At 45.0% G+C, this 25,388-nt stretch overlaps 1 protein-coding gene and 1 pseudogene across 1 annotated transcript; one reads left to right on the plus strand and one right to left on the minus strand.

Annotated features, from left to right (window-relative positions):
- Window positions 1-2,693: 2,693 nt before the first annotated feature.
- Window positions 2,694-3,944, minus strand: LOC139041091 (actin-like protein 9). The gene has a single exon (XM_070490240.1). The coding sequence runs from the start codon at window positions 3,942-3,944 to the stop codon at window positions 2,694-2,696; it is 1,251 nt and encodes a 416-aa protein (XP_070346341.1).
- A 17,134-nt stretch (window positions 3,945-21,078) lies between these two features.
- Window positions 21,079-23,073, plus strand: LOC139041180 (olfactory receptor 2Z1-like; annotated as a pseudogene).
- Window positions 23,074-25,388: the final 2,315 nt, after the last annotated feature.

The following is a 25,388-nucleotide window of genomic DNA, read 5'->3' on the forward strand; positions in this document are numbered from 1 at the left end:
GTGCAAATTGGAGGGGTGCATTTTTGGAGGGTTGTAGAGGAAATTTCTGTCCCAGGGAAGGTTTGGAGATGGGGAGGTTTAGTCTGGTCTAAGGTGAAAGCCCTTTGGGTTTCCCAGCAACCCAAGATTGGTAGGGATTTCTGCATCCTCCTCACTTCCTGTGGCATCTGAGACTCACCCTATCCCACATCCCTTCTCTGTGTGTGTGTGACTGGCAGTGCCCTGACACTGCAGTGTAGGGTGGGCCTCACTTGAGGTCTGGGACACAGTCACTACGGTTTTAAATTCCAGGCCACCATCAGCACCTCGGTCTTGGAGTTGCTGCCCCCTAGTGGGAAAAATAAGGAGTTCCCCTTCACCACTTGGTAATCTCTTGAGGGGGTCTTGCTGATTCTACAAGTTGGGTAAGTGAGGGTGGTGAAGCAAAGGGGATCCAACCTGCATGTTTGTGATCTGGGGATCTTGGCCTGTCTGAAGGGCTGTCCCATCAGCTGAGGACCACTGGCTGGTCCAGGATGAGGCGGGAGCCACTGCCCAATCCCCAGGACACAGTGGGACAGGGTGGGTGGGGGTAGCCAAGGCCTTCACCCACCCTCATTGTCTGATGGCAGATGAAGGGATCGGTGCAGTGGGCTCAATGCTCTGCAAATAAGTGAGTTTCCATTCTGGAAAATTCCTGCATAAGAATGATGCTGACAGGTGACTCAGAGACACACAGAAAGACTCAGGGAGAGGTAGAGATGGAGAAAGCCTGTGAGAGATACTTAATAAACATTGACTGATTGAAGGAATGAATGATTCCTGGACCGAAAGAGGAGAGGACCCAGCGTTCACACGGATAAGCTCTGGCAGCTTGTGCTTATTTTGTTGATAAGCTGGGAGGACATGTCCTGGGAGGATGGCTGGGGGTCTTGATGTTCATTGGGCTGGATGACAGCATGAATGCAGAGGTCCTGCCTCCATCAAGGACCCAGGGTAGGTGAGGATGATGACAGCGGGAGGAGAGGGGACCCAGGGTGCCCTGTGGGGAGGAGAACAAACTTCCCTGTGGTGAGAGGCTGGGCTCCCATTCCAGGCCCCTGCAGGGACAGGGTGGGGCAGGAGACACCTCATAGGGCATCCTCAGGGCAGGTCCCAGGGCGAGCCCTGGGGTAGCGTTGCAGGAATAGGCTGAGAGAGGTCTGGGGAGATGGAATGGGCTACTAGCATAATAGAGGGATATTTGATGGACAGCCCAAGAAGTTGGCCTCTGGGGACCTTTGTGGTGGGTTGCAGGAGAGACCCAGTGTTCAGGTGAAGCCCCCACCTAGGATGCCTTCCCCAGGGTCACCATGTGCTGGGCAGCCCTTGGGAACGTCATTGCTCATTGGTGTCTCAACTAATGGGATGGGGCCTGGGGGTGAGTTCCTGGGAGTCCGAAAACTAAAGTAGAGCGTCCTGGGGTTCATCATGGGGAGACACCCGGAGAGCGTCTTTGGGGAAGGGAGTTGGGGGATCAGAACTTAGAGGAGGGACCTAGGGAATCAATGGGGTCATCATAGGATCATCCTTGGGCCCAGAGCCTTCCTAGGAGGACTCCAGGACCTGAGGAATGGAGTCAGGAGGTACACTGTGAGAGAGACCATGCAGGAGTATTTCTGGGGGGATGCAGAGCAAGGGGGTGAGCTGAGAGTAGTGGGGGCCATCATGGGGTTTGGGGCTTCAGAACCTATTGTTTTTTGGGGGTACAGATGCGGGATGGGTTGTGGGAGCACCTGGATGGAAGGAAGGAGTCTGGGGGAGAAATTATGTGGGGACAATAGAGTTTGGGGGAGGGGAGGAACTTGGGGCATGGGCTTTGGACACTATGGGGTCCTTTAGCAGGCCACCATTGGGCGGACACTTGAGGGTCAGAACTTGGATCTTTGTGGTGGATGTTGGAGTTGGGCACTTGTGGGGAGGATTCTGGAGTGCTCAGCACATCAGGGTTCAGGAGAACTTTGGATAATCAGATGAGGGAAAATCAATGAAGGGGTGGATTTTGGGGGCTCAGAACCAGGGATGTCTTGGTAAGTAGATCTTGGGGGTGTGTTTGGGGGGATTAGATGTTTGGGGCAGATTATAAGAGTGAACTTAGGTGTTGGAACACTCATGGAAAGATTCTCAGGGGTAGGGGGTGGTTGGAGTGCCCGGTGCAGTTTCTTTGGAGAGGGATGAGTTATGGGGGTTGGTTGAGGGTCCTTGAGGGATATAGCAAGGGGGTGAATTGGGGGGTTTAGAGCCCAGGGGATGGGGGGGGCTGTATCAAGAGCAATAGATCAGGGAAGTAGGCTGAGAGGTCAGAATCTGGGGATGTCTTGGGGGTGGGCATGGGTGAAGCCCCACTCTGAGAGTGCCCTGGGGGACACACATCATGGGAGATGGTTTGACAGGGTGAGGACGTGGTGGTGTGTTGGGCCTTGATGATGGAGGAGGTGGGTTTAGAGAATCAGAACTGGGGTGTCTCTGGGGACGGATCACAGGAGGTGAGTTAGGGCAGAACCAGGGATGCCCTGGGAGGCAAATCTCCTTGGGGTGGGTCTGTGGGGTCAGAGTAAGGTGAGTCTGGGTGGGTCCAGGAGTGGACTACTCCAGCGCTGAGGGAAGGCAGGACAGAACCGGCTGGGTACCGCAAGCTTTACTGCCCACAACACTGCCCCAATCGCTACTCAGCATCAGTAGCATTTGCGGTACACGATGTGGGGCCCCTGCTCCTCGTACTCCTCCCGCAGGACCCAGCAGGACTGGAAGGCACGCAATGAGGCCAGGATGGAGCCCCCGATCCACACCGAGAAGTTCCTGCTGGGCTGGGCCTTCACCACCACGTGGGCCTCACGGGGCAGACTGTGCAACAGCTCAGCGCGGAAGCGGCCCTCGAACCCCTGGAAGAGTGAGGAGCCCCCGCAGAGCAGCACGTTCTGGGCCACATCCGCCTGCACCTCCAGGGGCACCTTGAGAAGACTCTGTGTGGTCATGGTAGGGACCCCCACAGGCGACAGCCCTGGGATCGCGGGGGGGCTGAACAGCAGCTCCGGGCACTGGAACAGCTCTTTGCCCAGTGTTACCGTCCGCCCATCGGGCAGCTTCAGGGTCTGCTGGTATTCCTGCTCTGGCCGGGCCTGCTCCTTGAGCAAGTTGGCAGCCACGTAGCAGTAGCGATGCTTAATGTTCTCCACCGTGTCCCGGTCCTGCTGCCCGAGTGGCAAGCCGGAGCCCAGCAGCATCTCCGCCAGGAAGGCGGTCAGGTGGGTTCCCGCCAGGTCCAGGCGCTGTGCGGCGTGGGGCAGGTTGTACCCCTGGAAGACGGGTACTGTGTAGGTGACCCCGTGGCCCGTGTCCACCACCAGCCCACTGACCTGTCCGTGTGCATAGACGGACAGCACCGACTGGGAAGCCACGTACATGGCGGGGGAGCGCAGAGACTCGAAGACCACCTCGACCAGCTTCTCACGGTTGGTGCTGGGGCTGAAGGGCGGGTCGGAGAACAGCAGCGGGTGGTCCTGGGTGGCCACGCGGAGGTCGTGCTCAAGTACGTGGCGCCAGATGAGCTCAGCCGCGTTCCAGTCCACCAAAATGCCGTTCCGAACGGGCTGCACCAGCGTCAGCTCCGGGCGCATGCGGGCGGCCTCGCCAATGAACGTCTCCAGCACTTGCTGCCCGGTGGTGGCCAGCTTCTGGGGCTGGCAGCCCACGATGGTGGCCACGGTGTAGATGGGCCGAGTCTGCCCTGCGAAACCCATCTTACAGGTGCCTGTGCCCATGTCGATGACCACTGCTCCAGTCTTTGGTGGCAACTTGTCTCCCACCATGTTGGGGGGGTCCTGCTGCAGGTTCTTGCTCTCTGGGATTGAGCCAGGGTTCAGGCCAGGCCTGGGGGCCTCTGGAGAAGACTGGGGCTCCAAGGGGTTGGAGTGATTTGCATCCATGGCTGCAAGTGGCTGGGTGGGTGGCTTGGCAAGGCTGACTACTTTCCTCTGGGGTGCAGCGTTGTGGGGAGAAAAGGTGAGACTGGGCCAGTGGCCGGCACAGGCAGAGAGGGAGAGGGGGCCGGCCAGTGACCTATGACATCACTTTTCCCCGCTGCCCCCTTTAGAAGACATCACAATGCAGGGATAGAGGTGGGGCCCCTCCCTGTCCACAAAGCCCCCAGGATACTCATCTATTCTTGATTTTCCCCAAAGCGCCTAATTTTGAGAAGGAGGAGGATGGAGTGTTCCTGAGCAGAGACCTCTGCCCCAGCTGCCTGGTCCAGAGCCCAGTAAGACCCAGGAACCCTTGCCTTGAAGTTATTTACAGTGTGGTATGGGAGAGCTGGCCACAGGCCTCCTTAGAATGTTAAAATATTAATCCTTAGAATATTCATCAGAAGGTCATCAGTTAGTGCAGCTTTAGAAATGTACTAAATAACAGCATCTTATCCATCATTTTCAAACTTGGTTTTCGATTCTACTTTTTAATTCTAGAAAGGCTGAAATATACATGAGGAAGTGAAGTCACCCATAATCTCACCTCTTAAAATTTACATAAAGCAAAGAAGAAAGGACTCTGCCTCTGACCTTCTGATGACCCCGCTCAGAGGAGACCTGATTGATGCTGTGGTGCACAGCCTTTGTGTTTTCAAATGCTTTTGCCTAAAGAACAAGAATAAGCATTTTGGCTGGAAGGGTTTCTGCCTCATGTTTATGAAAAGAGGCATAGTGATGATGTCATCAGAATTTTCTTCTTTATCTTTTAGAGGGTTTGTTGAAATAACACTTTTTAAAAAAAATTAATGGGAAGTTTAATCATGGTCAAATAAACATAACATAAAATTTACCATCTTGGCCATTTTTAAGTGTACAGTCCAGTGGCCTTGGTACGTTCACATTGCTGTGCACCCAATCTCTGAAAAGTTTCGTCTTGCAAAACTGCAAGTCCAGACCTATTAAACAACGACTCCTCCCAGCCCTTGCAATCAGCACCCTACTTTCTGTCTCTATGAATTTGACTCCTCTGGGCGCCTCATGTAAGTGGAATCACACAGTATTTGTCTTTTAGTGACTGGCTTATTTCACTGAGCATGACATCCTCCAGGTTCATCCATGTTGTAGTGTGCATCAGAATTTCCTTCCTTTTTAAGGCTGATTAATATTCTGCTATAAGTTTATACCACATTTTGTCTATCCATTCATCCATCAATGGAAACTAGTGTTGTTTCCACCTCCTGGCTATTGTGAATAATGCTGCTGCGAACATGGGTGTAAAAATCTCTCTTTGGGACCCTGCTCTCAGTTCTCTCGGCTACATAACCAAAGGTGGGATTGCTGGATCATATGGTAGTTCTATTTCTACTTTTGGGGGGACCATCATAGTGCTTTCCATAGTGGCAACATCATTTTACATTCCCACTAGCCATGTAGAGGGTTTCACTTACTCCACATCTTCATCAACCCTAGTTATTTTCTGGTTTTTGAAAAAGTTATAGCTACCCTATGAGTGTGAGGTTGCGATAGAGCTTTGAGCCTCAGCATGTTAAAAGGACACGTTTAGCTCAGATGGGCTATTCCATCAAGGACTGAAGAGACTGTGTTCAGGGCCTGACATCTGGTGCCGATAGTGATACAGCTGTGTGTGGATGGGGAGGTTCTCCCATCACTCCACCTTATTGAACACATCTGCAGGGTGGACCCTTGACCCTATGAAGGAATAATTTGATGAATTTAGATTAAGATAATAATAAGTTCTCTTTTTCCCTTTAAAGAATCCTCATTCCAAGTGAAAGGGGTGCTAGATGACAGCTTGGAATGGGTCATTTTTATGACTTAGAAATGGGACTGTGTCCATTTTTTCCAATGGGGAAATAGAGGCTCAGAGAAATGAAGTGCCTTATCCAAAGTCACACAGCTGGAATGGGGCAGGAGCAGGATTTGAACCCAGATCTCTGAGTACTTCAGTTATTGACTGTGTTTGGGAAACTGTGAGGTCTAAGATCCATCCCAAACAGTGGAAGTGGAGGCTGGGACTCTCTGAGCCTCACTTCCCTCGTGGGTATAAAGGGGACATTGTGTCTCACACATGAGAGATGCTAGATTCTGGGATACCACAGAGAACAGTGCAGAGACCATCATGATTAGAGGCAGAAATGCAAGCATGTCGTTAAGACCACAGAACTGGAGCCAGCTGCTGTGGCTTAAACCCCAGGTCCTCCACTTAATAGCCAAGACAAACTGCCAGTCCCTCTGTGACTCAGCTTCCCTGTTAGCAAATTGTAAGTAGTCGTAGTACTGACTTCAAAGGGTAGCTATGAGGATGGATGAGTTATTTGTGAAGCTTTTAAGTCTGTATATGGCACATAGTAAGTGCTGTGTGGGGTTTGTTGCACAAATTACAGGTTGTGCCGTCTGTGGGGGTATGCGTGTGTGCAAATGATAACTGGAAACATCCAAGCAACAGCTTTGAAATGGAATTGGGGATTTAAATAGGCATTTCTATTGAAAGGGCAATTCTTATGCACACATCAACCAGACTTCAGAGATGTGCAGTGAACTCATCCAAGGCCCACGTGGGCCAGCATCTCTTTCCACCGGCATCTGAGGTAGCTGGGAGATGAGATGTACAGGCTCCCGCCAGCAGGGGGCACCCAGGACCACCAGCTTCTTTTCCTTTCCTTCAGCGAAATCCTTTGTTCTCTTGGTCAGGAGACCTCAACCTTTGTTGCAAATTAGAATCACCAGGGGAACTTAAAAAAATCCCCCATGTCCTGGCTGCACCCCAGACCAATTGAATCAGCCTCCCTGCGGATGGAGACTAAGCATCGATGACTTTTAAAAGCTCGAAGGCGAACTTAACATGCAGCAAGTGGAGATGTACTGAACTGGGTCTTCAAAATTCTTAAATTCTTAATCCCCTCTGATCATCAGAAAGATGCAGAGTTAGTCTGGGGTTGTGAGGCACTTGTCTCCGACCAGCAGGTTCTCGTGCTTAAAGCGTATGAGAATCTGCAGGAGAACTTGTTAAAACACAGAGTCCTCGTCCCACCCAGATCTTCTGATTCAGCAGGTCCAGGTGGGGCCTGAGAATCTGCATTTCCAACAAGCTTTTAGGTGAGGCTGATACTGATGCGTCTCCACTTTGAGAAGCTTTCTGGCCTTGCAGATCTCTGGGAGATGAAAGGAAAACTCACAACAAAGCTGGAACTACAGGGTTGAATCATTTTATTTCTAAATTAGTATTTTTTAATTTCAAAAGAGTTCAGGCTTGCAAAAATCACACACACACAAACACACACGCAGCATCAAAAGTTCAGTATAAATTACAACAGCCAAGATATGAAAGCAACCTAAGTGTCTGTCAATGGATGAATGGATAAAGAAGATGTGATATACACAGACACACAGACACACACACACACACACACACACACACACACACACACACACACAGAATGGAATATTACTCAGCCATGAAAAAGGAGATCCTGCCATTTGCAAGAACATGGATGAAACTTGAGGGCATTATGCCAGGTGAAATAAGTCAGAGAAGGACAAGTACTGTATGATATCACTTATATGTTGAATCTAAAAAAGGCAAACTTGTAGACACAGGGAGTAGAATGGTGGTTTCTAGGGGCTGGGGGGGGGGAGAAATGGGAAGATGTTGGTCGAAGGGTCAACAAACTTCCAGTTAGAAGATCAGTAAGTTCTGAGGATCTCAGGCACAGTGTGGTGATTATAGTTAATACTGTATTGTGTAATTGAAAGTTGCTAAGAGAGTAAATCTTAAATGTTCTCACCACAAAAAAGAAACGCGTGACGTGAAGGTGGTGTTAGCTGACACCACGCTGTTAATCATTTTGCAGCATAAAAGTGTATCGAATCAACATGTTGTACACCTTAAATTTACATAATATGTTATGTCAATTATATCTTAATAAAGCTGGAAAAATACAAAATAAAAAGACATGATTAATACAGCATTTCTATTTGTTCTCCAGTGTTTAAGGCAAGAATGCTCAAGTAATCATGGTCGATTTTCTCTTTTTTTCTTTTTTTTGTGAGCAAGATTGGCCCTGAGCTGACATCTATGCCAGTCTTCCTGTGTTTTTTTATGTGGGAAGCCACAACAGTGAGGTTTGAAGAGCGGTGCTAGGTCCGTACCCAGGATCTGAACCTGTGAAATCAGGACCGCTTAAATTGACTGCGTGAACTTAACCAATATGCCACCGGGCCGGCCCCTCAATTTTCTTAGTTTACTGCAGTAGTTGTGTTCTATAAAGTCACCATGAGCACCGAACTATTGCTTCTAGGGGAAACACTGGCTTAGGTTCCTGCAAGCCTCTAGTTACAACATTTTTGTGAACCGATCAATAAGTAACTTTGTGTTATGTATGTTTCTGTTTAAGAACACCTCATTTAATATATACTACTGATCCATTAACCGTGAACTCAGAGCCTCCAGTGCTACAACTCATGCCTGAAGGAAACATCTTACACACACATTTTCTCCCTAAGTCACATCACAGCCTCCTTGAACTTAAGAGCATTAGAAAGCACTTCAGCACTTTGCCTGGGGGCCAAGTTAAACAGGGAAATAACAGACAGCACAAAAAATGTGTGGATGTTAGTGCAGGTGCCAATCTTTAAAAAAAAAAAACAAAAAGAATGGATGGAGCTGCTCATTTCAGCAGAGCTAGAATGAGGTGCCGTGCCCAAGAAAAACTGGGATGTCCCTGTGTAAAAACACCCCAAATGCAGCATCACGATCCTCTCTGGGAAGGGATCCACAGAGGGTTTCCCACATGTCCATCATGTATTTGTGGCTTATGTTGTATGGTGGATACACACAAGCACTTGAGATTCTGTGTGTGTGTGTGTGTGTGTGTGTGTGTGTACAATCAATCCTCACTTACAGAATCCATATTTGAGAATTCACCCGCTTGAAAAAATTTGTTTGCAATCTCAACATCAATACTGGTGGGACTTTCTAGGTCATTTGCAGGCATGCACAAAGCAACAAGAAAATCTTAGTTACCTGCATGCTCCTTCCCAGCTGATGTCAAACAAGGCAATACTCTGCCTTCTCGTTTCAGCTCTGATACCATAAACATGTCATCTTCATGGTCTATTTAGTGTGATGTGTGGTGTGTCCCCTCCTCTTGGGAACTGTGAGAAACAAACTGTCTTTTCCATGGCAATCATCTCCTGACCTGTTGGCCTCACCATCCCTGAATAATAACAAACCTACATTTTAAAAAAGACTCGTCTCATTCTCCTCACTCTGAACTCTCTGTGCTTTTCAATGGCCTAGCTCTTTTCAGTCATCCGTGAAAATGCCCCCTCCTCCATTCCTGCAGTCAATTAAGAACTGACCATATTGTTTTGTCATGCTCTTCCAGTGCATAAGACAGGCTGTATTGCACCCAGTAGGAAAATACATGGCACCCTCTTGCCATAATCCCTCCCCCACCACAGCACCACACCATCAAGAGTAAGAACCCAGCTTCTGGCTTCTCCCTGAGGAAGGAAGGAGAGCACTGGACCCCACATCTAATATTCTAGCATTTTGAGGGGCTGCCTGACTGAATTGTTTCTGTTTTGCCCGAGTCTGAGCACTGATGAGAAGGTGGCCCAGGTGGGGAGCGATTGAGAACAAAGATGATGGTTTGGACTAGTGCACACTCTGTGGTCCATAGACCTTTCTCCATCTAAGCACAGAGAAAATGAGTAAAAAACCACAACTCGTGCCTTCTGCTTGAGGAGGGTAAGGATTGGAGCATCTGTCCAACATTCCAGCCTTTCAGCGGGTTACCCTTGGTACTGGCTTCTGGATGAGAGATTCTTCTCTGGGAATCAACCAGTCCGAAAAGAAAAAAAACGTACCACTAAGGAATCCTCAAGGAAAGAGCCCATCTAGGGCACCCTAGATAGAAAAAAAGTAAACAGGCTGACACATGTGCACAGAGCTTCCAATCAACTTTTTACTCAATTAACCAAAAACTGTCTCATACAAGGGGCAGAGACCAAAACTGTCATTTTGAAGATAATAGCACATTGGAGGAAGCAGACTCTGAGGGAAGAAGACGTTAAAGAGAATCCCATAGTAATATTAGAGATGTGACTGAGTAGAACTCAGAGATATAACTACAAAGATGGTATCCATGAAAGAAAAGATAAGACCTCCCAGGACTGTGTCCCTCCTTGGTTAGCCCACCAGCGCCTTCTTCACCCAAGCAGTGATGAGCTAATTGTCAAGGGATGGAGGTTCTGAAGAGAAAATTAATTGCAGTGGGAGTCAGGTGCCCTACATATAACTTTTCTGGTGCAAGCTCCTTATCTCTATGCAATCTGTCCAAACTACTATGAGGACTAGTCTAGAATCTGATTGGAAGGAAGATTTCATGATGCGTGTCAAATCCAATTTGTAAGGTCTGGCTGCACGGTGTGCTTTTGAGAAGCTCTGTCCAGGCTCAGAGGTAGAAAGCCGTGAGATCAATTACCAATGTCTGCTTTGGGCTTGGGAGTAGAGAGTGGTGGCACAAAGAGTACAAAGAACTTGCTGATGATTACTACTATATATACTATATATATAAAAAAGACGAGTCTTTTTAAAAATGTAGGTTTGTTATTCAGGGATTGTGAGGCCAACAGGTCATGTCCTTATAATATGTCACTTATTCCTTCTTCTATCTGGGTTACACCTTGTTGCTGCCTGTCTGACTCAGCTTTGGTTTGAGCAGAGCTCTTATGGTAATTCAGTCTGCCTTGGCCTTGCCTGTGATGCCCTGAAGTGGGCATCCCTGTTGAGGGTAATCTGGCTTTCTGGTCTCTGCCCTTTCTCCTGGCTCTGGTCTTGGGCACACAATAAGCTCATGGACCCTAGAATCATCTGTCTCTGAGCCTCAGAGGCCACTCAAGAATGGAATTTAGAGGAATAAATATCTCAACCCAGGGAAGCTGCCTCCCAGGGGTTCCACCACAATCACTGCCTCATTATTTAACTCAGAAGAAGTCTCCTGGACCGTGGAATTGTTTCTGTTTTTGAGCTTGGTGTCCATTTGCAGTAAAGGATTCCCTCATCTCCTCTTCCTCATCAGGTCCAAACAAAAAGACATGGATTTCGGCACGTTTAATTACCCATATCAGTGCTTCCCATCCTTCCTGTGGTTGAAAGATGAGTAAATTTTATACCACAATCCTCCAGGGACAATGCAAATATCAAAGGCTCTAGGCTCCCATTGCAACCAATTTTTTCTCCAGCAGAAGGGGAGATGCAGAAGGGTTTCTGATGCAACTGCTCTCCTTGGAGCCTCCATTCCCACATGATGACATCTATCTGTGCATAGAGAGAGGCGACACTGGTTAAGCCCAGGGTGCTGGAATCCAGGGAGGTTTTATCTGAGACTGCCTTGGAATAAGGGGGTTTGACGTGCTCGTGAGGTGTTGAGAAAGGTCCCTCATTCCAAACACAGACCCTGGCAAGTAGGGGCAAGAACTTGGAACCCATCCTTGTGGGGATCTTGGGGGTCCAGGCGTGATTTAGAGACTAGGTGTTAGTGTCAGGAAGAACACTAGGAACTGCTGACATTGTTTTCCATGAGCACATTGGGTTGAGTCCATAGAGGTATTTAGATAGAAGGATGGATTCTTGTCTACCTCCTTGATATTTGCCAACCTGAAGGCAGATGTCTTGTTAGACTGAATGCTTATTCTTTCCCTCTGTCTTCATCACTATGAACCCAAGAAGGCCAGGCCTCTAGACAGCAGGAAGTCATCTATGTTGATACTCAATCCATAGTGAAGGTCAGTCCATGCTGACCTTCCATAAAAGCAGTTGAAGCAGCCAGGCATGGTTACCTGACCTTGGTCATGGGGCTGGTACGAGAACAACTTGTGTGGCATGGGTTGGGGGCACCTCCAGCTCACCCTCCGAGGACTGGCCATCCACAATAGTGATCCCCCAGAAGAGTTCTCCTTTCTGACCTCCTGGGAAGAAGAGCTGAGCATTAACTCCAAGAAAGAAGCATCATAAACAATTGAGAGTGCTTAGGATTTTGAATCAGACAGATGGGGGTTCAAATCCTAGCCCTCTTAGTAGCTGTCTGACTTTATGTAAGTCACCTTCTCTCAGCCCATTTGTCAATAACATTAGCTCCAACTAAAATATTGTTTTCCTCACAGAATTTATTCATTCAACAGCTATTTATTGAAAGAGCTCTGCAGTGGATCCTTGAGCTGTGCTAACTGGTTGCGAGGATTAAATAAACAATATAAACGACAGTATCCTGCGAACTGGCATTTGATTATTAAGGAGAACAGGAGTCCAGCTCATGCCTTGCCATTGTGGAGAGATGTGAGAGTTTTATTGGAAACAAGAAGGTAAATAATGCTGATGTCTTTCCCCTGGCCATTCAGTGTCAGTGAAGGGATCCCCAGGGCCAAATTTTGGTATGATTGATGAAAATGGGGAGAGGAAGAGGTAAAACCACTTTGGAAACTTGCTGAAGGGGCTCCTCTTCGACCCAAATGAGAAATATTGATTTAGGAGTCACAGTGAGATGATCAGCCTAGACTCAAGTACGTCATGGCTAACTCTGCCCAGTTCTGCCTGTCTGACTGGGAGGGCAGGTGATGGGGAGGTTGGATGGGTAGAAACATCTTTTTCAAAAGAGGTCTTGTCGGGGGGAAGAGTTTGTCAAAACCTCAAGACACAAGACACAAGCCACCGAGGAACTGCTGGTTAGAGATTCCAAAAACACCAGGGTTTGCATTTTTAAAAGATGCATCAATATCAGTGGGACCACCTGGACACCTTGGAAGGAAAAGTGAATTTGAGGGCACACAAGACTGAGTGTGTGTGTCTATGCAACAAATATTGGAATATCTATTGCAATGTTTTGGGGGAGTGTGTAGGATAGGAAGAGAAAAACGGGGACTTTGGAATCAGATCCTTATTTTGTTCAAATCTTAGCTCTATTCCTTCCTTGCTGGGTGACGGTGGACAAGTCGCCATGCTTCTGTGACCCTCTATTTTCTCATCCAAAAAATGCATGTAAATAATAATGCCTACAGGCACTGTTTTTTTTAATGGGATTAAATATACACAAAATTTACCATTTTAACCATTTCTACTATTCATGGCATTAAGTATATTCACATTGTTGTGCAACCATTGTCACCATCCATCTCAAGGACTTAAGGATTAAAGCATCATGCATGTAAAACACTTTGCCAGATGACTACTACACAGTCAGCACTTAATTGATGTCAGCTCCTTTCAGGGTGAGGATATGTGAGTGGGCAGAGCAAGACCAAGTTCATCTGGACACTTAAATACACCTGGACAAGAGTCTGCAATAAAAGCTATTTTACCAGCTGGGATACTTGGTGATTGGGGGGATTGATTAGCTACTAGTTGTCAAAACATTGCAAGGATTGCTTTTTGTGGGGGGGTTTTTCTATATGGAGACACGGAAATAGTGAGCTATTCATAGGATTTATGCTGGGTCTGAGCTTAAAGCAATTTTGGAATAAATGTCTGGAAGCAGAATTGCGGATCAAAGTCTATGCAGGTTACAGTTCTCCCGTCTCTAAGCCAGAGGTTCTCGATCAGGAGTGATTCTGCCTCCTGGGGACATTTGGCCATGCGTGGAGCTATTTTCGTTTTTTTTGAGTAGGGGTGGGGGAAGTGTTGCTGGCGTCTAGTAGGTGGAGGCCAGGGATGCTGTTAAACTTCATTCAATGCACAGGAAAGCTGCCCACAACGAAGAATTATCTGTCCCCAAATAATGCCAAGGTGGGAGAACCCTGTTGTAAGTCAATGGATTTGGGGATGAATGGATTTTTAAAGACTCTGCTAAGGGATCTCAGAAGCCAGTGAAGGTGCAGGTAGGTTTTTACCCAAGAAGGACAAGGGCATCGCAGAGCGGCACTAACGAGGATGAGCTGGACAGGGTCACGCTTGACCATGGAAGGGGTCATAATGTTGAATAATTAGAACAACAGGAGTCAACATTGGTGAGAATGTCCTATGTGCCTGGCAATGTGCTAAGCACAGATCAACTAAACAGCAATCTTCAATGGTGTTTTCCTCTAGAGAATTAGTAATATCTACAATTTTTTGAGCACTTGCCAAGTGGCAGGCACTAAGCTCTTTTTTGTTTGTTTTTTGTGAATTTCTTTTGAGTTATTGATAGGTTATAATCTTGTGAAATTTCAATTGTACATTAATGTATGTCAGTCATGTTGTAGGTGCACCACTTCATCCTTTGTGCCCACCCCCCCCACCCCACCTTTCCCCTGGTATCCACTAAACTGTTTTTGGTCCATAGTTTTAAATTCCTCATATGAGTGGAGCCATACACAGATTATCTTTCTCTTGCTGGCTTATTTCACTTAACATAATTCTCTCAAGGTCCATCCATGTTACTGCAAATGGAATGATTTTGTTCTGTTTTGCAGCTGAGTAGTATTCCATTGTATATATGTACCACATCTTCTTTATCCATTCGTCTGTTGATGGGCACTTAGGTTGCTTCCACGTCTTGGCTATTGTAAACAGTGCTGCAATAAACATTGGGGTGCACAGGACTTTTGGGATTGCTGACTTCAGGCTCTTTGGATAAATACCCAGTAGTGGGATGGCTGGATCGTATGGTAGTTCTATTTTTAATTTTTTGAGGAATCTCCATACTGTTTTCCATAGTGGCTGCACCAGTTTGCATTCCCACCAGCAGTGTATGAGGGTTCCTTTTTCTCCGCAACCTCTCCAACATTTGTTGCTATTAGTTTTAGATATTTTTGTCATTCTAACGGGTGTAAGGTGATATCTTAGTGTAGTTTTGATTTGCATTTCCCTGATTATCAGCGATGATGAGCATCTTTTCATGTGCCTATTGGCCATCAGTATATCTTCTTTGGAGAAATGTCTGTTCATGTCTCCAGCCCATTTTTTGATTGGGTTGTTTGATGTTTTGTGGTTGAGTTGTGAGAGTTCTTTATATATTAAGGATATTAAGCCTTTGTCAGATATATGACTTGCAAATATTTTTTCCCAGTTAGTGGGTTGTTTATTTGTTTCAATCCTGTTTTCATTTGCCTTGAAGAAGCTCTTTAATCTGATGAAGTCCCATTTGTTTATTCTTTCTATTGTTTCCCTTCTCTGAGAAGGCATGGTGGCCGAAAAGATCCTTTTAATACTGATGTCAAAGGATGTACTGCCTACGTTTTCTTCCAAAAGCCTTATGGTTTCAGGTCTCACCTTTAGGTCTTTAATCCATTTTGAGTTTATTTTGGTGAATGGTGAAAAAGAATGGTCAATTTTCATTCTTTTACATGTGGCTTTCCAGTTTTCCCAGCACCATTTGTTGAAAAGACTTTCTTTTCTCCATTGTATGTCCTCAGCTCCTTTGTCAAAGATAAGCTGTCCATACATGTGTGGTTTTATTTCTGGGCTTTCAATTTTGTTCCATTGATCTGTGCACCTGTTTTTGTAGCAGTACCATGCTGTTTTGATTACTATAGCTTTGTAGTATGTTTTGAAGTCAGGGATTGCGATCCCTCCCGTTTTGTTCTTTTTTCTCAGGATTGCTTTAGCAATTCGCGGTCTTTTGTTGCCCCATATGAATTTTAGGATTCTTTGTTCTAATTCTGTAAAGAATGTCATTGGGATTCTGATTGGGATGGCATTGAATCTGTAGATTGCTTTAGGTAGAACGGACATTTTAACTATGTTTATTCTTCCAATCCATGTACATGGAATGTCTTTCCATCTCCTTATGTCGTCATCCAATTCTCTCAGAAAGGCCTTGGAATTTTCATTATATAGGTCCTTCACTTCCTTAGTTAAATTTACCCCAAGGTATTTTATTCTTTTTGTTGCGATTGTGAATGGTATTGTATTCTTGAGTTCTTTGTCTGTTGGTTCATTACTGGAGTATAGAAATGCTACTGATTTATGCAAATTGATTTTATACCCTGCAACTTTGCTGTAGTTGTTGATTACTTCTAACAGTTTTCCAATGGATTCTTTGGGGTTTTCTATATATAAGATCATGTCGTCTGCAAGCAGCGAGAGTTTCACTTCTTCCCTCCCTATTTGGATTCCTTTTATTCCTTTTTCTTGCCTGATTGCTCTGGCCACGACCTCCAGTAGTATGTTAAATAAGAGTGGTGATAGAGGGCATCCTTGTCTTGTTCCTGTTTTCAGGGGGATGGGGTTCAGTTTTTGCCCATTGAGTATGATGTTGGCTATGTGTTTGTCGTATATGGCCTTTATTATGTTGAGGTAGTTTCCTTCTATGCCCATTTTGTTCAGAGTTTTTATCATAAATGGTTGTTGGATCTTGTCAAATGCCTTCTCTGCATCTATTGAAATGATCATGTGGTTTTTCTTCCTCAGTTTGTTGAGGTGGTGTATCACGTTGATTGATTTGCGGATGTTGAACCATCCCTGTGTCCCTGGTATGAATCCCACCTGATCCTGATGTATGATTCTTTTGATGAATTGCTGAATTCTGGTTGCCAAAATTTTGTTTAGAATTTTTGCATCTATGTTCATCAGTGATATTGGCCTGTAGTTCTCTTTTTTCGTGGTGTCCTTGTCAGGTTTTGGTATCAGCGTGATGTTGGCCTCATAGAATGTGTTAGGAAGTGTTCCATCTTCCCTAATTTTTTGGAATAGCTTGAAAAGGATAGGTATTAAATCCTCTCTGAAAGTTTGGTAGAATTCCCCAGGAAAGCCATCTGGTCCTGGGGTTTTATTCTTTGGGATGATTTTGATTGCTGTTTCAATCTCTTTGCTTGTGATTGGTCTGTTCAAATTGTCTGCCTCTTCTTGAGTGAGCTTTGGGAGATTGTAGGAGTCCAGGAATTTATCCATTTCCTCTAGGTTATCCATTCTGTTGGCATATAGTTTTTGGTAGTATTCTCTTATAATCTGTTGCATTTCTGCAGAGTCTGTTGTTATTTCTCCTCGCTCATTTCTGATTTTGTTTATTTGAGCTTTCTCCCTTTTTTTCTTTGTAAGTCTGGCTAGTGGTTCGTCAATTTTATTTATCTTCTCAAAAAACCAGCTCTTTGTCTCATTGATCCTTTCTACTGCCTTTTTCATTTCAATAGTATTTATTTCTGCTCTGATTTTTATTATTTCTCTCCTTCTGCTGACTTTGGGCTTCATTTGTTCTTTTTTCTCTAGTTCAGTTAGGTGTGCTTTAAGGTGGCTTATTTGGGATTTTTCTTGTTTGTTAAGATGTGCCTGTATTGCGATGAATTTTCCTCTTACTACAGCTTTTGCTGTATCCCATATGAGTTGGTATGGCATGCTATCATTTTCATTTGTTTCCAGGTATTTTTTGATTTCTTCTTTAATTTCTTCAATGATCCATTGCTTGTTCAGTAGTGTGTTGTTTAGTCTCCACATCTTTGTGCCTTTCTCAGCTTTTTTCTTGTAATTAATTTCTAGCCTTATAGCACTATGATCTGAGAAGATGCTTGCTATTATTTCGATTCTTTTAAATTTGTAGAGGCTTGCCTTGTTTCCCAACATATGGTCTATCCTAGAGAATGTTTCATGTGCGCTTGAGAAGAATGTGTATTCAGCTCCTTCTGGGTGGAGTGATCTACATATGTCTATTAAGCCCAATTGTTTTAGTTTTTCATTCAGCTCCACTATTTCCTTGTTGATTTTCTGTCTGGATGATCTGTCCATTGATGGGAGTGGGGTGTTGAGGACCCCTAGTATTATTGTGTTGTTTTTAACATCTTCCTTTAGGTCTGTTAATAGTTGCTTTATGAATCTTGGTGCTGCTGTGTTGGGTGCATAGATATGTATAAGCGTTATTTCTTCTTGATGAAGTGTCCCTTTGATCATTATATATTGTCCCTCTGTGTCTCTCTTTACCTGTCTTATTTTGAAATCCACTTGGTCTGATATGAGAATTGCAACACCTGCCCTTTTTTCCTTGCTATTTGCTTGAAGTATTGTCCTCCACCCCTTCACCCTGAGTCTGTGTTTGTCCTTGGGGCTGAGGTGTGTTTCCTGGAGGCAACAAATTGTTGGATCTTGTTCTTTAATCCATTTTGCCACTCTGTGTCTTTTTATTGGAGAGTTCAATCCGTTCACATTGAGAGTGATTATTGATGCATGTGGACTTAATGCTGTCAATCTGTCGCTCATTATCTTGTTTTCCTGTGTTTCTTTTCCTGTGTGCTTTAGACTACCCATCTAATACTGCAATTTCTTATGCTGAGTTTCTTAGACTTTTCCTTATCTATGATTTGTGACTCTCTTCTGTACTTTATTTTAGTGTCTACCTTGAAGTTTGTATTTAGAATCTCGTGTATAATATAGTCTATTCTCTGATGGTCTCTTACTTACTCGACCAATACTGATTTAGACCCTTTGCTCTTCCTCTCCTAAATAATTATTTTCATTTTTTATTCCAACTCGTCTTATTAATTTGTAGTTAGAGTGCTAAGATCGTTCTTGTTTTGGTAGTTTCCTTATTTTTACCCTAATGCTAAAGTTGAATATTTGCTGTCCTGTTCTGGTTCTATCCATCGGTCTCCCTAGTCTGTGGATTGTGTCCCCTTTCTCCCTTTTTTCTTTTTTCAAGTATGAGAGCCTTCTTGAGGATTTCTTGTAATGGAGGGCTTTTAGTTACAAATTCTCTTAACTTTTGTTTGTCTGGAAAAGATTTAATTTCTCCCTCATATCTGAAGGAAATTCTTGCTGGATAGAGTATTCTTGGCTGAAGGTTTTTATCCTTTAAAGCTTTGAATATATCACTCCATTCTCTCCTAGCTTGTAGGGTTTCTGTAGAGAAATCCGCTGACAGTCTGATAGGGGCTCCTTTATAGGTTATTCTCTTTTTTTTTCCTTACTTCCCTAAGTATTCTTTCCTTATCATTCCTATTTGCCAACTTTACTATTATGTGCCTTGCAGTGGGTCTTTTTACATTGACAAATCTAGGAGATCTAAAACCCTCCTCTACACACATTTCTCCGTCGATCCCTAGATTTGGGAAGTTCTCTTCAATAATTTCATTAAGCACACTTTCTGCTCCATTTTCCTTTTCCATATTCTCAGGAATTCCTATGATCCTTATGTTCTTACTCCTCATTGAATCCATAATCTCTCAGAGATTTTCCTCATTTTTTTAAATTCTTAGTTCTCTTTCTTCCTCTGTCTGGCGCCATTCACCCTGTCTGTCCTCGTTTATGCTGATTTGCTGTTCTAGGTTGTCTACACGGGCATTCTGGGAATCCGTATTGTGTTTTATCTGGTCCATTGTGTTTTTCATCTCAAGTAATTCTGTTTGATTCTTCTTTATGATTTCAATCTCTTTTGTGAAGTAACTCCAGAACTCGGCTTGTTTATCTTTCTCTCTACCTCGTTGAGGTTTTTGATTATAGCTGCTCTGAATTCATTATCACTTAGTTTACCTAATTCCAAGTCCTCAGGACTTAATTCTGTGTTTTTATTGTTTTCCTTCTGGTCTGGGGCTTTTATAAATTGCTGGATGGTGGAGGAGCATTTTTTTTCTCATGGTGGTAGAATTCAGTTGCAGTTACAGCCTGTCGCCACTAGATGGGGGGTCGAGAGCGGCCTGTTAGCTCTCCGCCTTGGGGCAAGATGGCTGCGCCCACTGGCTTTGTTAGGGGGGAGGGGCTGTTACTCACACACACCGGTCTGGGTTCAGATCAGTTCTGTTCTCTGGTCTCCCAAGGCCCTTGATTTATAGGGTCCCCGCGGACGGAAGCTCTCCCCCCATCAGTGTGTCTCCACTGAATCATCGGCAGGAGTCCTGGATGATCCCCAGGTCACGCGGCCCCTCCCCCGCTCCTTCCCGACCCGCGCCGCAGCCATCGCAGACTCTAGGGGAGGGAGCGATGTTCTCTCCTACCGTTCCAGCGCCTCCGAGGGTGTAAGCAAGGTTATGATCTCCGCCTTCTTGGTATTGTAGGTCTCTAACGAGCTGGCATTATGTTTATTCTCTGAAATTCAGTTCTTCCAATCTTTTGTTGTATTTTGGAGGGGAGAGAATCCCGGGTCAGCTCACCCCGCCATTTTGCTCCGCCCACCCCAAAAAAAGTCAACATTGGTGAGAATGTCCTATGTGCCTGGCAATGTGCTAAGCACAGATCATCTAAACAGCAATCTTCAATGGTTTTTCCTCTAGAGAATTAGTAATATCTACAATTTATTGAGCACTTGCCAAGTGGCAGGCACTAAGCTCTTAACATTTATCCTTTGATTTCATCTTCACAACAATGCCTGTGACCCAGATTACTGCCATCCATTTTCTGGATGAAGACACTGATATTGAGTAGCTACCCAAGGTCATGCTGCCACAAAGTAGTTAAGCTGGGATGCAAGCTCCTGTGTACACTCTCATAACCACCAACCCATATAGCTCATATGCTTACTTCTTCCTAGAACAATTTTCCCTCCTCTAGCTGCCTACCTGATCTTCAAAATTCCACTCCAATGCCTCCTCCTCTGTGAAGCCTTCCCTGACTCCAACTCAGGCAGAGTTTCATCCCCTGGGTACCCAAAACATCATGCATGTGTCTCTCTTATGTTTCTGATCAGAATATCCTGAAATGATGTGAACAATGTTGGTTTTCCCTTTCCAACTCTAAATTCTGTAATCACAGACCTCAGTTATCTTACTCCCTTATGTCATTGACTGACTTTGGAAAATGCCACCAATGGGTTGGATTGCACTGTTAGAAAGTTTTTGTCAGGGTGAACCACACAGCCAGCCTCACTAACATCCACCTCCAAGTAGGAGGAAGAAGTTGGTTCTTCCACATCCCTCTCAGTACTGAGGGCACCTGTCAAGTGTCCCAAGCATTCCTGACCCTGTCCTGTGGTGTCGCCAGCAATTTCCTACATGATGTCCTACTCACTTCCTTCATGGTACTTCCCTATGTCACATAGATCTTGTCTGTTTATGTCCTTGTTTGTCATTGGTATCGTGATGGAGACTGTGGGGTCCAGGGAAGCGAGGACCTTGCCTGGGTGATTCACCCTGGAATGTCTTATGCCCAGCCCAGCATGTGACTAATTTTGTTGAATGGATGGGTGAATGGTTGGTTGGGCGCTTGGATGTGATAGGAAAGTCAGGATGGCGAATAGTTAAAGACAGCTTTAAAGACCATCTGAATGAAGATGGCAGCCTTAGGACAAAGAGTTCCAGTGAGACCCTCAAAAGAATCCACGTGCCCTTATATGGCCAGTATTGCTGCTTCCCTAACTACCCACAGTTGGGAATGGACATCCTTTCTGTCCTGCATTGTTCATTGTTGGAGTTGTGGGTGGTACGTGGTATTCCAGAGCAATCTGTGTTTGCCAGGGGGCTTGGAGGTTGCCAAGGGAATTGAGCATTCCGGATTTAAGTGTGCAGCTCCTTCTGGTCTGTGGTCATCTTTCTTGTCCACCTCATTCACTCAGGCAATATTTATCAGAGACTCTAGAGCTAGCGTCTTACCCTAGTCCTTGAAATTAAGTCAGACTACCCACAGGTCACTACTCTCCCATCCAATGTCACAAAGTCACCAATAATAGCTGAGCTCATTGACAACTGTCCCCCCACCTAATCCCAGTCCATTTGACCCCCAACTTGCTGTCACCCAAGTGCTTCTATGGCTCACACTCCTTAGATTCACAGTTAGAATTCAGATTGGCCCCAGTGCTGGCTCAGCATAGATTTCTTTTTGCTCCAGATACTCATCTTTGCATTTGGACTCAGCCACTCCTCTCTGTTCTCTTGCTTAGTTTTCTTGTTTCAGCTCCATCATTACCTATTTCACCTCCCAATCTTTTTGGAATCTCACCTCTGCTTTAGCCCCAGGACCATCAGGAAGAGGGGTATTGAAACATTCTACTGGGTCTATACTACTTTCTTTGACTTGGACTTTGAAATTTAGACTGCAAGAGTCAGTGTGTAGCTCTTGCATGAGGTGTGGCCCAGTATCTTATTAAGAGATGCAAGTTTCTGCTCTCCCATCCCATGCCCATGACAGGCATCACTAATCTGTTGTGGCTTTTCTCCTATTGATTCTAGCGGTGACCTCATAACTCTTCTCAAGACAGCACTCTAGGCAGCCAGTACCTATCGACGGCCATTGCCTGGTGGGATTTGCCAGCCCCACTCAGGATTCTTGATGTAGGTCTCCTGTTCTTCCTGCAGCAAAGGTACATCATGTAAAACAGAGGGGATGGAAATCAATCAGTGGCCTCTGACTTCATTCTGGTGGGCCTCTTCAGTCACTCAGGGTCACATCAGCTTCGGTTCTCCCTGGTGGCTGCCATGTTTATTATGGGCCTTCTAGCCAACACCTTTCTGCTATTCCTGATCCACATGGACTCCTGGCTCCACACACCCATGTACTTTCTGCTCAGTCAGCCCTCTCTGTTAGATGTTGGCTTCCCTCTGGTCACCATCGCCAAGATGGCGTCAGACTTCCTGCAGGGAGAAGGTTCCACCTCCCTCAGGGATTGTGCAGCTCAAATATTCTTCCTGACGTTGATGAGTGTGGCTGAGGGCATCTTGTTGGCCCTAATGTCCTATAACCATTATGTTGCTCTGTTCTACACCGTGCAGTATCCTTTGCTCATGAGGCGCCAGGTGTGTTTGCTCATGGTGGGCTCCTCCTGGCTGGCGGGTATGCTCAATGCCTCCATCCAGACCTCCATTACTCTGCACTTCCCCTACTGATGCCTCCTGCATCGTGGACCACTTCTTCTGTGAGGTGCCAGCACTGCTGAAGCTCTCCTGCACAGACACCTCTGCCTGTGAGTTGGCGCTGTCCACCTCGGGGGTGCTGATCCTTGTGCTTCCCCTTCCCCTCATTGCCACCTCCTATGGTGACATGTTGGGGGCTGTTCTACGTGTACACTCAGAGAAGGCCCCCAAAGAGGACTTCACCACCTTCTTCTCATGCATCACCGTAGTGGGCCTCTTTTTTGGAGCAGCCATGTTCATGTACATGGTACCAGGTGGACTGTGGGTGGAGCAAATTTGCAAAGGACAGGGGACATCAGAAGTTCATGTTTTGAAATGTCAAAGTTGAAGTGTTTTAAATGGATATTTATCCATGTCATATGATTCCACTCATATGAAGTGCCAAGAGTAGTCAAATTCATAGAGAGAGTAGAATAATGGGTGTCAGGAGTTGGGGTAGGAGAATGGGAAGTTAGTATTTAATGGGGATAGACTTTCAGCTTTGTAAAATGAAAAATTGGTTGACACAGATGGTGGCAATGATTGCCCATCAATGTGAATGTGCTTAAGGCCAAGTGTACAGAACTGTATACTTAAAAATGGTTGAAATGGTACATTTTATGTTATATAAATTTAACCACAATAAAAAAGATGAAGTAGCACAAAAAAAAAAAGGAAAAAGATTGTGAAATCTTTCATATGATATTTTCACTATCACTATAAAATAATTAGGTGTGGCTAGGATTGGTTAGATAAAAATTTTAACATTAGTCCTCAACAGTCTTCACGAAGATTTCTAACCCACGACAATATTGACATTTTGGTCTATATAATTATTTGTTATGAGGGGCTGGCTGTCTTGTGAATAGCAAGATTTTTAACAGATCCCTGTGATCTACCCACTAGATGGCAGCACTGAGTTGTGATAACCAGAAAAGTCTCCAGACATTGTCAGCTGTCCTGTAGGGGACAAAATCAGCCTGACTGAGAACCACTGGAGTAGAACAACTCCGTGGGTGCCAGAGTTGATGGTGGTAGTGTTCACAGTATGGGAATAACAGGAAGGGCAATATGTTAGGAAGAATAAAACATCAGTGGAATCTTGGAAAGGTTGAGGGGAGGGGCGAACAGAACATCCCATTGGTCCTATTACCTCAGAGGTCAAATGTGTTGGTCTGGTGATCATCAGTCTCCACAGGTGGCAGCATAAATCAAATAATTGTACAGAAAGAGGGAGAAGTTCCTGTTGAGAGAGTCAGGAGCTAGAAACACAAGCTAACGCTTGGCTGAATCCTACCCAGGATCCTTCAGTTCTCAGTTACAGGGACCCACTGGGTATATGCTCTCACTGGACACAATGCATCCATCCCGACATTAGCCACCATTGTAATTAAATAATTATTTATATAATTATTTGATCAATGACTGCTTCCTACAAAGCTCCATCTGAGCTTTGAATCCCATTGATTCCTAATTTCTGGGGGAAATTATGTTATCCCTTATCCTTTCTTTATCCTGTATTTTCCAATGTCTGTGTGCAATGTTATACTTTCCAATGTCATGGGAATGTCCCACATTCTCATGTCTTTCAATTAAAATGAAACTCACATATAGAGCCATATTCCCCTTTGGTTATTACTCCAAACTTTTGGAGAATTTGGTCTACTTGTTACTTCCATTTCCACTCTGCTCACTCTTCCTTCAACCAGTTCATCTGGAGTCTTTCTACATCCATCACATTTGCACTCCCTGAGGTCTGCAGTAACCTCATGTGATACTTCTTATAAATTCTCAGGAATATTTACATTCTTCAAAATCCTTGATTTTTCAGTAGCAACATCATTAACGGTTGTGTTCTTCTTCTGGAAATAGGGACCTTTCTCATGTATTTCATTTTCGTGATAATGGGATTCTGTGGGTCATGTCTATTGGGCTCCTTGTAACATTAACACATCCCTCAGGGAGAAACTCCTAACTTTGAAATTAAATCCCGTGAAAAGGAGGCCAGAATTGGAGTAGTGTCTTAAGGAACACTGGGAGACTTCTTTGAAGGAAGATGAAGGATCTTTTTTAATCTCCAGAAGAATGGTCTTGTTGACTGCAAAGTTTTGAATGTACCAGATAACAAGGAATAATTGGAATAAAGGAATTCATCTCTCTCCACAGCTATCTTCAGGGAAAGGGAAGTGGCATAAAGTTTTCTTCCTATCACTCTCTTTCCACACCAAGGGAGCTAAATTGTTTAAAGAGTGAATGAAAATAGAACAATTTATTTAATGAGGAAGTCTGAGAATTCATCTCCCAAGGCTCTGGAAACTTTAAACAAGTTTCCACTGTCCCCGAGGCAAACCATCTTGGGTCTCCTAGAGATATGGGTTGTAAATTCCCTGCCTGGAACGTCTCCCTGTACTTTATGGGGAAAAGACAGCGTACCAGAAGGAACCAGGGCAACCAGGGTTTCCATGGTGACATCTGAAAGAGCTAGTGTAACCTAGTAAAGCCTGGGGGTGGTGTGCAGGAGGGAAGATGTAAACAGTGGAGGAAATCTCTTATTAGATCAGAGTACAAGGGACACAAACAAGTGTGCCTCAAAATGTCTCCAGATTGGAAGCATTAACATCACTTAGCAGCTTGACAGGCATGCACATTCTTGTTCTTTATCCC

This window comes from Equus asinus, chromosome 20, assembly GCF_041296235.1.
Source record: "Equus asinus isolate D_3611 breed Donkey chromosome 20, EquAss-T2T_v2, whole genome shotgun sequence".
NCBI classification, from domain to species: domain Eukaryota; kingdom Metazoa; phylum Chordata; class Mammalia; order Perissodactyla; family Equidae; genus Equus; species Equus asinus.